This window comes from Silurus aristotelis (assembly GCF_946808225.1).
Source record: "Silurus aristotelis genome assembly, chromosome: 5".
NCBI lineage: Eukaryota > Metazoa > Chordata > Actinopteri > Siluriformes > Siluridae > Silurus > Silurus aristotelis.
Genome location: NC_139578.1, coordinates 9,765,006 through 9,778,028, shown reverse-complemented (window position 1 = coordinate 9,778,028; position 13,023 = coordinate 9,765,006). Strand labels below are relative to the sequence as shown.

The 13,023-nt window shown below is 45.0% G+C and overlaps 1 protein-coding gene across 1 annotated transcript in view; it reads left to right on the top strand.

The window, feature by feature from the left end:
* The window catches only part of prkdc (protein kinase, DNA-activated, catalytic subunit), a 55,025-nt gene that overhangs the window by 6,120 nt on the left and 35,882 nt on the right, over nt 1-13,023 (top strand). Inside the window, exons 13-28 of the mRNA XM_083541909.1 lie at nt 153-321; nt 397-446; nt 565-708; nt 1,573-1,722; nt 1,807-1,919; nt 2,045-2,204; nt 2,376-2,456; nt 2,982-3,101; nt 3,201-3,360; nt 3,485-3,591; nt 10,766-10,856; nt 10,948-11,111; nt 11,487-11,639; nt 11,798-11,905; nt 12,512-12,738; nt 12,891-12,985. Of these exons, the coding sequence (XP_083398035.1) occupies nt 153-321; nt 397-446; nt 565-708; nt 1,573-1,722; nt 1,807-1,919; nt 2,045-2,204; nt 2,376-2,456; nt 2,982-3,101; nt 3,201-3,360; nt 3,485-3,591; nt 10,766-10,856; nt 10,948-11,111; nt 11,487-11,639; nt 11,798-11,905; nt 12,512-12,738; nt 12,891-12,985 (2,092 nt within the window). The remainder of the gene's footprint in view (nt 1-152; nt 322-396; nt 447-564; nt 709-1,572; nt 1,723-1,806; nt 1,920-2,044; nt 2,205-2,375; nt 2,457-2,981; nt 3,102-3,200; nt 3,361-3,484; nt 3,592-10,765; nt 10,857-10,947; nt 11,112-11,486; nt 11,640-11,797; nt 11,906-12,511; nt 12,739-12,890; nt 12,986-13,023) is intronic.

Sequence of the window (13,023 nt, the reverse complement as noted above, 5' to 3'; positions counted from 1 at the left end):
GGTGAGATTAAAAATGGTCAGTAGTCACGTGTATTTAAAATGATTTGAGTTTGTTTGTATACTCGCATTTATATTTATATTTTGATTACATGGGACTTGTTCTGTCAAAAATGTTGAATTTTATTTCTTGTTTTTTCTTTTTCTTTTTTCAGATTCCTGAAGTGTACACATCGGTGCTTGAGCGCCTTCTGGTGGTTCAGATAGACACCTTCCCCCAGTACAGTCAGAGAATGCAATACACCACTTGTCGCTCGATCATCAAGGTTCTTGTTGCAATGGCAGCCAGGGGCCCTGTCCTTTGGAGTTTCACCAGCTCTGTGGGTAAGGATCATCTCTGAAATCCTGCTATGTAAACGGTCTCTCTTTCTTCCTTGACTTATTTTTCTCTTTCCCCAGTTCACCAAGGATTGATTCGGGTGTGCTCAAAACCAGTTATCCAAGTAGAGGTAATTTTATCATCTAATGTTATCTAATCTCTCTGAAGATCATGATTTGTCCGTTTTGAAATGACTAATTTCTTTATTTTTAACTGGGACACTGACGAGCGTGTACTGATTTGTGAAGGAGGAAGGTGTTCCTCAGATTACTGCCGGGAATGGAGAGGAAGCTAGTGAGCCAACAGTGGTGCGCTCTGGGAAGTGGAAGGTACCATCTTCTAAGGACTATCTGGACCTTTTCAAGGGGCTCCTGGACTGTGAAAATATGAAGGTGACATTTGATTTCCTTGAATTGAATCATTTATCTCGGCAGATTTGCAAGTGACAAAACAGATTATTTCCAAATCTCATCCTTTTCTCTCCTGCTTACCTGTAGAACCGCTACTGTAAGCATACTTTAAATACTGTCCCGTGCATATCCCAGATCTCTCATTCCCAACATTCTCATAATGACCATTGTTCCAACATGTTAACTGTAATGTTGTTTTCCTATGCGTTTCTGCATCTTTGTATTTTAATAATTTAAAGCACTTTCCAGTGTTTCACAAAAGAAAATCGCTTGTCTTTTAAGGCTGTTTTTTCCTCCTATGCTTTCTCAGGGTGTTTTATTGCCACTTTTATCTCTGGCTTGATTTTATGCAATTTCCAGATTTCTGCTTTCTGACTGTGAAAGCTTTACAATTATGAAAAATGTATACTGGAAATGATTTGTGTACATAAAATTTGTGTATACAGGGAGTCCCAAATTGAAACCAAAGGTAAAATTTGTTGAAGGGTGAATGTGCATTATGTATAGAAGTGAAAAATGATAAATTAAGCATACGTCATTTTATTTGTATTGGCCCGATTGAGATGGTTTGGACATGTGAAAAGGAGGGACATGGCGTATATCGGTAGAAGAACGCTGAGGAAGGAGGAAAAGAGGAAGACCAAGGAGGTGGTTTATAGATTTGGTGAGGGAAGACATGCAGGTAGTTGGTTTGAAAGAGGCAGATGTAGAGAACAGAGTAATATGGAGATGTATAATCTGCTGTGGCGCCCCCTAATGGGAGAAGCCGAAAGAAGAAGAATAATTGTATTTGTATTGGTTAACGGTTATAATGCAAATTACACTTTAAAACCGTTTTAATTTTAGGACACTGGATTTCTTGATGGTGCCGCATTGACCAGGAACTACAGCCTGAAAGCTTTAAACATGCTCTTATATGATGCACTAGTGCAGTCTATCATGAAGATTGTGGAAAAGCTTGATCTCTCTTTGCAGAAACTAAACATAGACGATGAGGTAAGATCACAATGAAGTCAAATGAAAATGGTTCCAGATTAACACAAAAATCTTACGGTATGTGTTATTTAAAACATTTTCCAGGGACAGAGTGATGTGGGCTCTGGATCCATACCATCTTCTGATCCCACAAGCAACCTGATACCCAACAAGCCCAAAGATTTTACCGCTTTTGTAAATCTAGTGGACTTTTGCAGGTACTTTCATTTTGAGCTTTTTTTGAGAATATGTGCCTGCAGTATTTTAAGCTGCTTATGAGCCATCTTCATATTTCTTTTTTCTTTTTTTTTAATAAATGTGATTTTGTCTGGTATATTTTCAGTGTATTACTTCTATCAAAGAACCCTGAATATTTTGCTCAGTGGGTTTTCCCTCTGTGCCATGAGCTCATCCTTCAGTCGATACGCTTCCCTCTGGTCAGCGGCTTCTACAAGCTTCTGTCTCTGTCTATGGTCGTTGCCAGGAAGATCAAATACTTTCAGGTGAATCTTTCCTCAACCAAATGCAGAATTGCACTTGCATATCGACATTTAGGTCTATTATCTATCAATGTATTACGTTATTTAAGCCAGTCAAGCCCACATGATCAGTGTCTTTATCTAAAATCTGCATATGTGTATCTATATATCCTTGTTTTGTTGTGTTTTTTTCAGGGTCAAGGCCCCAAAAGCTCCAGTGATTGCTCCCAGGCTGGAAGTGCATGTTTTGCACTCGTCTCAAAGTTTGGCAAGGAGGTGTGTTTTCTTTTTCTTTTATTCTTTACTTCATAAACTAATCATAAATTCCTGAACTTATTTTTGCTAAATACAAGCAAATGATAAGACATAAAAAGTATTATTGCACTCATTACTAACAGGCAGTTATCTGAGCCATGTGTTTTTCTTTATTGTTTTGTGGTAAAATCTTATTTTGACTCATTTGAGATTATGTTGTGCTTGAGGGTAAAACACAGGTATGTAAGTATATAGTGATTAGAGAGCAGTTTGCAATTTAAGCAAAGCCTTAAATCCTAGAAGAATTTTCATCAGGCAAAGAAAGGATAATTTCTACAAAATACAAGTCCATCAATACAAATGGACTTTATGACTCATCATTTTGTTTTTGTTATCTAAAACCTGCATGTACTGGTAATGCCTGTTCTGTCAATAGCAGTGAATTATTCTAATTGAGTTTTTATCGGATTTTTAAAACTAAGCATCTCTTCTGTTGTTCTTCTATTTTCCTGGTCTAAAAAATAAACAAATTGGCTTTCTTCACAGGTGTGTATGCGCATAAAACAGTATAAAGATGAGCTTCTGGCTGCATGTCTAACTTTTGTGCTGTCACTCCATCCTGACATGGTGGCTTTGGACATCAAAGCATACATCCCTGCAATACAGGTTAGAACCAAATAACTCTTGCATTTCTACTTGTAAAGAAAATGAGCAAAAATGAACCTGGGGAAAAAAACAAAGCATTTGTGTGTATGTACGTGTCAGGCGGCTCTGCGGCTGGGTTTAAGCCACGCCCCTCTCGCCACCGTAGCACTGGACGCTCTGGAAGCATGGTCCTCATACATCCCTTTCTCCATCATCCAACCACACTATGTGGACATACTGCCTCATCTGGATGGCTACCTAAAAACAGGCACCAGCAATGGTGAGAACACACAAATTGTGTAGGCTTTAAATTTAGCACAAACTATATTATGTGGTCATGTTAATTTTGATGTATTACTTTTTATTTATTTTTTTCATTTGTGTTCATATCTCTCCTGTATTAGATAAGGAGGAGAGCAGTATGAACATTACATTTGTGTCTTCCGGCACTGCAAAAGGATACGGCAAAGTTATGATGAGGCTTCTGCAGAAGTCCAAACACTTGCCGATGGTAATTGTGTTTGTCTCAGCAGTCACACATATACATAGCTCAGAAGTCAAATATTTCTTTTTTTTTATAAATATTTTTTATACAGTTGCCTTCCAAAACCGCCTGCGATAAACGAAAAAACGCGATAAACTGATGCCACCCCAAAAATGCTTTTAAAAAAAAAAATTTATTGTTTAAGGCATAAATCATCCTACCACACACACAAAACATTTGCAGGAATATAGCAAAATGAATTGTGTAAATTCGTAGAAATACAGTACACCCACATTTTTTAGTGAGTACAACTGTATACTGTACAGTATACAGTTCATTCATTCTATCCTTTATTCATTCATTCTATCCTTTATTCATTCACTTCCTCAAAAATTGTCAGGATTTTCTCCTTTTTAAGAGTCACATATGTATGTTTGTCACATACATTGTTATATGTAGGAAATGAAACTTGTATATTATATAGATTCATCACACACAGACTGATCTATTTCAAGTGTATATTTCTATTACTTTTAATTATTTTAGCTCACATTTAACAAAATCCCGCCAAATCTTAAGAAATTTGAATACTTAATAAACCAATCAAAAAGTGAATTGTTGGAGTTCTGGAAAGTATGTTCATTTACTCTATATGTACTCAATACTTGGTAGAGGCTCCTTTTGCTTTAATTACTGCCTCAATTTGGTGTGGCATGGAGGTGATCAGTCTGTGGCACTGCTGAGGTGGTATGGAAGCCCAGGTTTCTTTGACAGTGGCCTTTAGCTTATCTGCATTTTTTTAGTCTCTTGTGCGAAGAGGATCGGGCGGCAGTCGAAGGTGGGGGTCTCGACAACCCGATCCCTGGACATGGAAGCTAGCTCTAGGGACGTGGAATGTCACCTCGCTGGCGGGGAAGGAGCCTGAGATTGTGTGTGAGGTTGAAAGGTTCCGACTAGAGATAGTCGGGATCACCTCTACGCACGGCTTGGGCTCTGGAACCACACTCCTCGAGAGAGGATGGACTCTTCACCACTCTTGAGTTGCCCATGGTGGCGGGCTGGTGTGGGTTTGCTTATAGCCCCCCCAGCTCAGCCGCCATGTGTTGGAGTTTACCCCGGCGAATGAGAGGGTCGTTTCCCTGCACCTACGGGTCGGGGATAGGTCTCTCACTGTCGTGTGTACCTACGGGCCAAACGGCAGTATAGAGTACCCGGCCTTCTTGAGATCTCTGGGAGGGGTGCTGCAAAGTGCTCCGACTGGGGACTCCGTCGTTCTACTGGGAGACTTCAATGCTCACGTGGGCAGCGACAGTGACACCTGGAGGGGCGTGATTGGGAGGAACGGCCCCCCTGATCTGAACCCGAGCGGTGTTCAGTTATTGGACTTCTGTGCTAGTTACAGTTTGTCCATAACGAACACCATGTTCAAGCATAAGGGTGTCCATCAGTACACGTGGCACCAGGACACCCTAGGCCGTAGGTCGATGATCGACTTTGTGGTCGTTTCATCTGACCTGCGGCCGTATGTCTTGGACACTCGGGTAAAGAGAGGGGCGGAGCTGTCAACTGATCACCACCTGGTGGTGAGTTGGATCCGATGGCAGGGGAGGAAGCTGGACAGACTCGGCAGACCCAAGCGTACTGTGAGGGTCTGCTGGGAACGTTTGGCTGAGGTTTCTGTCAGAGAGATCTTCAACTCCCACCTCCGGCGGAGCTTCGACCGGATCCCGAGGGAGGCTGGAGATATTGAGTCCGAGTGGACCATGTTCTCCACCTCCATTGTCGAAGCGGCCGCTGTCGAGGCGGCAATCCCCGAACCCGGTGGTGGACACCGGAAGTCAGGGATGCCATCAAGCTGAAGAAGAAGTCCTATCGGGCCTGGTTGGCTTGTGGGACTCCTGAGGCAGCCGATGGGTACCGGCAGGCCAAGCGAACTGCAGCCCGGGTGGATGTGGAGGCAAAAACTCCAGGATCTCCTGGGCCTGGGAGGAGTTCGGTGAGGCCATGGAGAAGGACTATCAGCTGGCCTCGAAGAGATTCTGGCAAACCGTCCGGCGCTTCAGGAGAAGGGAGCAGTGCCCTACCAATGCTGTTTACAGTAGAGGTGGGGAGCTGTTGACCTCACCTGGGGAGGTCGTTGGACGGTGGAAGGATTACTTCGAGGATCTCCTCAATCCCGCTGTCACGTCTTCCATTGAGGAAGCAGAGGCTGAGGGCTCAGAGGTGGACTCGTCCATCACCCAAGCTGAAGTCACCGAGGTAGTCAAGAAACTCCTCGGTGGCAAGGCACCAGGGGTGGATGAGATCCGCCCCGAGTACCTCAAGTCTCTGGATGTTGTGGGGCTGTCTTGGCTGACACGCCTCTGCAGCATCACGTGGCGTGACAGTGCCTCTGGGATGGCAGACCGGGGTGGTGGTCCCTCTTTTTAAAAAGGGGGACCGGAGGGTGTGTTCCAACTATAGGGGGATCACACTTCTCAGCCTCCCTGGGAAAGTCTATGCCAGGGTACTGGAGAGGAGAATATGGCCGATAGTAGAACCTCGGATTCAGGAGGAACAGTGTGGTTTTCGTCCAGGCCGTGGAACACTGGACCAGCTCTATACCCTCTACAGGGTGCTGGAGGGTTCATGGGAGTTTGCCCAACCAGTCCACATGTGTTTTGTGGATTTGGAGATGGCATTCGACTGTATCCCTCGCGGCGGCCTGTGGAGGGTGCTCCGGGAGTATGGGGTCCGGGGTCCTTTACTAAGGGCTGTCCGGTCCCTGTACGACCGAAGCAGGAGCTTGGTTCGCATTGCCGGCAGTAAGTCAGACTTGTTCCCGGTGCTTGTTGGACTCCGGCAGGGCTGCCCTTTGTCACCGGTTCTGTTCAGAATTTTTGTTCAGAATTTCTAGGTGGGGCCGGAGGGTGTCCGGTTTGGTGACAATGCGATTTCGTCTCTGCTCTTTGCAGATGATGTTGTCGTGTTGGCTTCATCAAACCAAGACCTTTGGCAGTCACTGGGACGGTTTGCAGCCTAGTGTGAAGCGGCTGGGATGAGAATCAGCACCTCCAAATCCGAGGCCATGGTCATCAGTCGGAAAAGGGTGGCTTGCCCACTTCAGGTTGGTGGAGAGTTCCTGCCTCAAGTGGAGGAGTTTAAGGATGTTGGGGTTTTGTTCACGAGTGAGGGAAGGATGGAACGGGAGTTTGACAGACGGATCGGTGCAGCTTCTGCAGTAATGCGGTCGATGTACCGGTCTGTCGTGGTGAAGAAAGAGCTGAGCCGCAAGGCGAAACTCTCGATTTACCGGTCAATCTACGTTTCTACTCTCACCTATAGTCATGAGCTCTGGGTCATGACCGAAAGGACAAGATCCCGGATACAGGCGGCCAAAATGATTTTTCTCCGCAGGGTGGCTGGGCGATCCCTTAGAGATAGGGTGAGAAGCTCGGTCACTCGGGAGGAGCTCAGAGTAGAGCCGCTGCTCCTCCACATTGAGAGGGGTCAGCTGAGGTGGCTCGGGCATCTGTTCTGGACGCCTTCCTGGGAAGGTGTTCCGGGCGCGTCCCACTGGAAGGAGACCCCGGGGAAGACCTAGGGCACGCTGGAGAGACTATGTCTCCCGGCTGGCCTGGGAACGCCTCGGTGTCCCCCCGGAAGAGCTGGAAGAAGTGTCTAGGGAGAGGAAAGTCTGGGCATCTCTGCTTAGACTCTTGCCCATTGCGACCCGGCCCCAGATAAGTGGGGGAAGATGAGATGAGTGTCTCTTGTTTCCCCTTTTTACTCTTGACAATATCCCACTGATTCTCTATGGGGCCAGGTCTGGTGAGTTTGCTGGCCAGTCAAGCACACCAACACCATGGTCATTTAACCAAATTTTGGTGCTTTTGGGCAGTGTGGGCAGGTGCCAAATCCTGCTGGAAAATGAAATCAGCATATCCATAAAGCTGGTCAGCAGAGGGAAGCATGAAGTGCTTTAAAACTTCCTGGTAGACGGCTGTGCTGACCTTGGACTTGATAAAACACAGTGGACCAACACCAGCAGATGACACAACTCCCCAAACTATCACTGACTGTGCAAACTTTACACTGGACCTCAAGCAATTTGGATTCTGTGCCTCTCCTCTCTTCCTCCATACTCTGGGACCTTGATTTCCAAAGAAAATGCTACATTTTATTCCCTTTTATCTGAAAAAACGACTTTGGCCCACTGAGCAACAGTCCAGTCCTTTTTGTCCTTTGCCCAGATAAGACACCTCTGACGTTGTCTCTTGTTTAGGAGTGGGAGTGCGACACAAGGAATGCGTCAGTTGTCTGTATGTGGAGGCTCTGGAAGCACTGACTCCAGCTTGTGACTTACCTTCCATGTGCAGGGTGTCAATAATCGTCTTTTTCTAACTTCGCTCTGTGTTTCACTATGGGAATCGCTTTGGGTGTGACCAACTACGGAAGCTCCTATGACACCACGTCTGTCTTGACAGACAGGTTGACCTGAGATTGAGCTTTTTTTTCTCAGCCTTTATTCCTCAGGTCGACCCCTTACAATATCATTTGCGCTTTCTTCCCGTGAGGGACTACATTAAGCTCTTTCAGCACATCCAGTTTTCGGCTGTTTTTTTTTTTGGTTAAACTGTTCACCGAACGGACCGTCATTGGATTCTGCCGCCGAACGTGAGACTAGTCATACAGGACTGTGCTAAGCAACATCGCGAAACCCGGTATAGTGTTCGTGTCGAGGCACGCTATTCCATTTTCCGACCTGCCGGGTATTAAATTACACGGTTGGGACTAAGTAGCGTCAAGCTAACTAAAGGCTTCACACGTCAAGGCGAACATCGACAGACTAATGTGTTGTGGCTTTCTTGAACATTGTTGAACATCAGCCATGAGCTACCACGAGCTGGGCGGAATGGAGGCCGAATTGCCGGTCATGCCACCTCTGTTCGACCTCCTTGACTTGGAAATGGAGTATGAGAATGACAGTGGTCCCTTCCAGGCCCAACAGTCGAAGGCCCAGAGCGCGAGCAGCTTAACCACACAGGTGGATGGTAACCTGCATGAGGTATGCAAGCAAGCCGCGGCTAAGCTAGGCCTAGCTTGGCCCGCAGCCCAGAACACGGAGGGAGCTGAAAGGGACCTTTATGACGGGAAAAGGCTGCCGCCTGCTCAACCCAAATCTAGACAGCTCCTGCCTGCCATGCCGGCATGCATAAATGAAATGTCTTGCCATTGGTCTAGCCCTTTCAAAAGTAAGCTTCCCGCAAAAAAGCTGGAGATTCAAGGGATGGGAGAGCTGGGATTGGCCGGACCCCCAGCTGTAGAGTCTTCAGTGGCCTACGATCTCTTAATCCGAATCGGATTAAATGAGAGAAAATGAGAGAAACCAGCACTCCCAGGAAACAGGAGGACGAAGCTTTCAACCTCTGTTTACCTCGCAAGCTGACACTGATACCGCTCTTTCAGCCAGCACGACAGGGCTTTGCTGCAACCGTGGCTGCGAGAGGAAGACTGGTGAGTGCGAGGCCGGCTCTCAGCAGGCAGTACACTGGCCAGTGTTCGAGATCGGACGGCTCGGGACCGTAGGGGGAGAATTCGTTTGCAGCTGTGGCGGCTAGAATTTGTCCGCCCCACCGCGAGGAGTGGAAGAAGAAGCGTGCAACCTGACACATGTATGTTCCCCTATCCTTCTTTCTCCGCCTGCGAAGAGAAGGAGAAGGGAACGCAGCCCAGTTCTGAGTTCCGTAAGGGCTTTCTCCCAAAGTTCTTCTTGAGTTCAAGGAACAAGGGAAACTGTTCAGTGTCACCAAGCACTCACAACATATGTTCAGTCGCACAATAAAGCATTGCATCCAGGCAGCCAGCCGAGGGCGATAGTGTGCAAAAATACCGAGAAATTATCAAGCACCCCCCTAGTGTCACCATTGGAGGGCGCGCTCGCTCGTATGGCGGAGCCCAGCGCAGTAACAGTCGTGACATCATCAAGGTGCGACCAGAGTTGTGTACATGGGGATTCCCTTTCTGCCTGCCTTCTCAATTGGTGCACATGCGCTGTACATCCGTGGGTGAACAGGCTTCAATTCGCCATGAAACCACCCAGGTTCAATGGTATGTTGGTCTCGGTGGCCGAAAGAGAGTCGGCCAGCGTCCTCACGGCCGAGATCGACTCTCTTTTGAGCAAAAAGGCGATCAGAGTTGTTCCGGAGGGGGAAAGCTGTCAGGGCTTTTACTCCCGGTGCTTTGTGGTTCCGAAGAGAGGAAGCACATCTCTTCGTCCAATCTTGTTGCAGATTTGTTGTCCAGGGGAAACCCCCTGTACAGGGAATGAAAACTGCACACCCAAGTGGAGAAGATATGGCAGCGATATGGCCGGGCTGCCATAGATCTCTTTGCCTCAGGAGAAAACGCTTAGTGTTCTCTGTACTTTTCTCTAAGAGACAAAGATGCACCGTTGGGTGTGGATGCTTTAGCCCACCCATGGCCAAACGTCCTTCTATATGCATTCCCTTCACTAAGCTTGATTTTTTTCCCCACCCTAGCCAGGGTCAGGGAACTGGGCTTGTCACTGGTTCTGATACTTGAGTGTGGCAGGTTTACCCCCATCGGTTATACACACTATTCAGAGTGCCAGAGCCTTACCTACTTGCACACTTGATGACAACAAATGGTGAGTCTTTAAGGAGTGGTGTGGCCATAGTCACATTGTCTCTTTCCAGTGTTCTGTGGGAGACATATTGTGTTTTCTCCAGGATTTGCTGGATAATGGGAAAGCTTTTTCTACTTTTAAAAGTATATCTGGCAGCTATTTCTCCGTGTCATGTCAGGTTTGGTAACGAACCTGTGGGTCGGAACTCTTTTATTAGTCGTTTTATGAAAGGAGCACGCCGTAATAGGCCGATGTCTAAGCGGATGGTGCCTCAGTGGGATCTGTCTATGGTCTTGGAGGCTGTTTCTTAACACCCTTTCGAGCCGGTGGATGGCATAGGGCTGAAATTTCTCTCTCTCAAGATGGCGCTGCTTGTAGCTTTGGTGACAGCTAATCGTGTAAACGAGACTGCAAGTCTTAAATCAAGCACCATTCATTCACAAGTTGGTACACTATAGTTACATAATTTCTCTCTCTGTAAGAGGGTCTTGTAAAACATATACATTTATTATACATTAAATATTTTTTGAGCAAACTAAAAGTGCTGATCTGGTGGTAAATCTGTTGTATTAGGGAGAAGAGAGTCCCATCGCTGCAGTACGACGACGTGTAGTGCGGCTTTTAGGCCATCTTGGAGGACAGCTGAACAGAAGTTTGGTTACAGGTGAGCTGATTTAGAAAAAGTCTCAAAGGGTGTTTTTGTTGCAAATATTGTAATCATGGTGGATTGCTGCTTGTTTTCTTTTTTTTTTAAGCCATTTCTGCAGAGGACATGATGAGACAGTTTGTAGCATGGGACAGCGAGAAAAGGTTGAGCTTTGCGGTACCATTCAAGGACATTAAGCCTGTGATTTACCTGGACCCATTCCTGCCGAGAGTCACTGAGCTTGCACTCACCTCTAGTGATAGGCAAACTAAAGTATGTCTGTATGCATATAATAAGCATATAATATTGTACAGGGGTATTTAAAGTTTGTAAAATAGAAAATTGTCAGGACAAGAAGCTAATGGCTAAAGGGTGCATTTTGCATAGTATATATAATTATAAATGTTATTATATACAAAGGAAAGTGGACTTGTGGATAAGATAGTGGACTAGATGGATAAGAAGTTCGGAAAATCTGGTTTATGAACGTCTTCTTCCTTTAGTCCTTTAGCTAAACTCTGAATCAGAGAGCAGCATAACAGGCATAAATAAACGTGATTAGATAATAGCTGAATTACAGACCCTTTTATGGCCTTCTATGGATTCATTGATGACTCCTTGAGATCACTCTCCCCTATGTGGGTCTAGGTGGTGGCATGTGAGCTTCTCCACAGTCTGGTGGTGTATATGGTGGGGAGAGGAGCTCAAATGGCAGAGGGTGTGAAGTCGAGTCCACCCATGTACAACCTGCACAAACGAGTTTTCCCTGTGCTACTACGCTTAGCTTGTGATGTCGACCAGGTGAGTACTAATAGCACATGATCGAACATAATATATCACTTTGAATTAACTACATTTTACAGCTCATTATAGCGATTTATTTATTTTTTTAATCTTTTGTGGATTTTGTCCAATAAATAGTGTTAGGATTAATGTGTGTACTTGCTCACTTCTCTCAGGTGACTAGGCAGCTTTTTGAGCCTTTGGTGATGCAGCTGATCCACTGGTTCACCAACAACAAAAAGTTTGAGAGTCAGGACACAGTCGCTGTCCTGGAAGCCATTCTGGTAAATATCAATGTTGTCAAATCTTATTTGAAGAGAAAATGCTTTAAAGGTATCAGTGGCTGTTATGATGCACAGAATATATTCAAGGCACTCATTCTTCTACATTATTTGTCATAGTTGTTTCTATAGAAACTTCTATAGAGACTTGTATGATGACGTTGCATATAAACAAATTGAAAATTGTAATCAGAAGGTCAGTCATTTCAGCAAGAATTTTTTTTTTTACATTAGTACAACGATTGTCTATTATGCAGCAGTCCACAGTTTTATCTAAAGTTTTAACTTTGCATTCTCTTTACAACAGAGCTAAAGACCGAGGGTCTTTACAGGGGTCTGTTTTTTTTTTTTTTTTTTTACAACTATGAATTATTAAATTATATGTTGTATCGTCCATGTACATGTTTTTATTCTTTACATAGTAATTTGGGTCTGGGGTTAATACACAATTTACCTACTTTCCCCCTTGGGCCAGTTCCATCCAAACCTTCCAATGGATTTTTATGAAAATAAAATAATCCTGATATTTTTGATTAATACGAAAGTAATTTGATTTGTTTAAGTATATTGTATCCTTTAAATGATGTCTGTGGTGGTTTTGAACTCTAGGATGGAGTGGTGGACCCACTAGACAGCACCTTGAGGGACTTTAGTGGCCGCTGCATTCAAGAGTTTGTGAAGTGGTCGATCAAACAGACCACCCCAGAGCAGCAGAAAAAGAGTCCGGCCAACATCAAGTCCATGTTCAAGCGCATTTATAGTCTTGCGCTGCACCCTAACGTATTCAAGCGACTGGGAGCAGCACTGGCTTTTAACAACATCTACAGACACTTCAGGTGTGTATATTCTTCAATGTGACTGGGACAATGAGTCCCCACACTGACCATAGAGAACCTAATGGCATGTATAGGAACCTGGTTTAAGGATTTTAGGCATAATAGTGAGTCTAATGAATAAAATGTTATGTTTTTGACTCTTTCTCCTTCAGAGAAGAAAACTCTCTGGTGCAGCAGTTTGTATTTGAAGTGTTGGTGGTATTTGTGGAGAGCTTGGCTTTAGCACACTCCGATGAAAAATCACTGGGTAAGAGATTTGCTTGTTGCAATTTTTTTCTTTATATA